This window comes from Echinops telfairi, unplaced genomic scaffold (assembly GCF_000313985.2).
Source record: "Echinops telfairi isolate 266 unplaced genomic scaffold, ASM31398v2 ScPeMD7_7457;HRSCAF=8495, whole genome shotgun sequence".
NCBI lineage: Eukaryota > Metazoa > Chordata > Mammalia > Afrosoricida > Tenrecidae > Echinops > Echinops telfairi.
The window spans coordinates 35,992,461-35,994,636 of NW_022111357.1; the positions used below are offsets into that span (position 1 = coordinate 35,992,461).

The following is a 2,176-nucleotide window of genomic DNA, read 5'->3' on the forward strand; positions in this document are numbered from 1 at the left end:
TATTTCAATCAGCGTGATTGATGCATGCAGCAGGACCTCCCCTCTCCTTCTGGCTGAGTGGTGTCCAGTGGTGTGGACAGACCATTTTGTTTATTCATTCGTCCATTTCAATGTGTCATCTTTGGTGCTGACGGGTACCATTGAATGGCCCAGTGTAACGGCGTAGAACTGTCCCATGGCATTTCCTAAGCTCTACTCTTTTGGGAGCAAAGGGCTTTTCTCCTGGGGTGGGTCTTTCCGTTATCAGCTAAGTGCTCAACCGTCGCCAGCAAGGCCCCTTGTGTAATCTTTGGTGTTGTTGTTATTAGGTGCTGTGGAATCAGTGCCAACTCATAGAGAGCTGTGTGCCACAGAACCAAACGCTGCCCAGTCCTGCGCCATCCTCACAGTTGTTCTTCTGTGTGAACCCTTTCTGGTAGCCCCTGTGTTAGTGCAGCTTGTTGAGGGGCTTCCTCATTTTCATGTCTGCTTTACCAAACCTGATGTCCTCTTCCAGGGCCTGGGGTCTCCTGCCACGTCCAAAGTACATGAGCTAAAATCTTGACCTTCTTGCTTCTAAGGAGCATCCTGGCTGTACTTCTTCCAACACAGATTTGTTTGTTCTTTGGGCGGTCCGTGGTGTCCCCTTACTTTCAGCACCGTAATTCAAGCACATTGATTTTTCTCCGGTCTTCCTTATTCAGCGTCCCGACTTTCACAAGCATATGTGGCGATTGAAAATAATACGGCTTGAGGGAGGCTCACCTTAGTCCTCAAAATGACGTCCTTGCTTTTCAACACTGTAGAGAGGTCTTGTGCAGCACATTTCCCCAACGCAAGGTGTCGTTTGATCTCTTGATGGCTGCTTCCACGAGCATTGATTGTGGAGCCAAGCCAAACAAAATCCTTGACAACTTCAATCTTCTCTGTTTATTAGGATGCTACCAGTTGTCCAGTTGTGAGAAGTTTGGGTTTTGGGGGGTTGTTTTTTTTTACATTGGGTTGCAGTCCATACTGAAGGCTGCAATCTTTAATATCGTGAAACACATTGAAAGATTTTTAAAATACGCTATTGAATTTTACTTGTTTGTATTTCATTTATGCTTTCTGCACCTATACTGATAAGTGGGCATCATAGTGAGCTAAGTGTTGGGCCGCTAACTGCAAGGTGGGTCCACAGGGGGAAAATGAGGCAGTCTTTGCAGTTTTGAAAGAGCCCAGGAGCAGTGCTGCTCTGTCCCATAGGGTCACTGTGAGTTGCAATCAACTCAAGGGCATTGGGTCTGGGTGAGAAGTGAGCTGGGCCTATAATTTGCTTTTCTGGAAATGATGCCCTGGCCCAATCTGGATTTCAAAATTATACTAAAGCCATCAGCTAGTTTATGACTTCCATAACTGTTTCCTGTATTGATAACAACATCCCTTTTCCTCCACTCTCACCACGACACCCTCTGAACTTGGGTTCTTTCCATTTGCTGCAGCGCAGTGAATCTGCCCACCCGATGCCATGCCTTTGAGTTAGGTAGATCTTAAGTCATGGAGGGTTGACCTCACAACAGCCAAGCCCTCGACTGTGACTCGGGGAGCCTGCACAGAGGAGGCGGTCGGTGAGTGTTGGTTGAATCGGTGAACAGATCCTTTAGCCACGCTTCCTGGTGCTGTGTCCCCTGCAGAAAAGGTACCCTGCTGTTCAACAACATCTTTTCCATCGTGCCCGCGATCCTCATGGTCTGCAGCAAAGTCGCCGGGTCGTTTGAGATGATCATTTTGTCCAGACTTCTGGTGGGAATATGTGCAGGTAATAAATGTCACACTCTACTTCTGCCAATCTGTTGTTAGGGGTGATCAAGGAGGCGGGGGAACAGGCTCCTGGGGATCTGAGTGGATCTGGGGGTCCCTACAGCCACGCTGTTCCTTTGTGTTGGGGAAAGGTTGATGCTCAGATCCGGGCATGATCCTTGTGTGCAGACAGCATTGCTGTGGTCCCCTGTGTGCTGCTGCAAGGGTTCAGCAGGGTTCTTGCTTTCCAGACACCTGTCTTTCAAGGTTTTCTAAGCTGCAGGCCATGGCCAGTTAGTGGGCGGGGAAATCTGGTTAGTGTGTAGCATTTTGATTCTTCGAAAGAGGAAATAGAACAGAGATCATCCTATGTAGCAAGGGTAAGTATGGTCTTTTAAAACTTGATTTTCAGTTATTT

General features: G+C 47.8%; 1 protein-coding gene across 1 annotated transcript in view; it reads left to right on the forward strand.

Moving 5' to 3' along the window:
* The window catches only part of SLC2A5 (solute carrier family 2 member 5), a 38,828-nt gene that overhangs the window by 19,132 nt on the left and 17,520 nt on the right, over nucleotides 1–2,176 (forward strand). Inside the window, exon 5 of the mRNA XM_045299208.1 lies at nucleotides 1,653–1,777. Coding sequence (XP_045155143.1) covers nucleotides 1,653–1,777 — 125 coding nt within the window. The remainder of the gene's footprint in view (nucleotides 1–1,652; nucleotides 1,778–2,176) is intronic.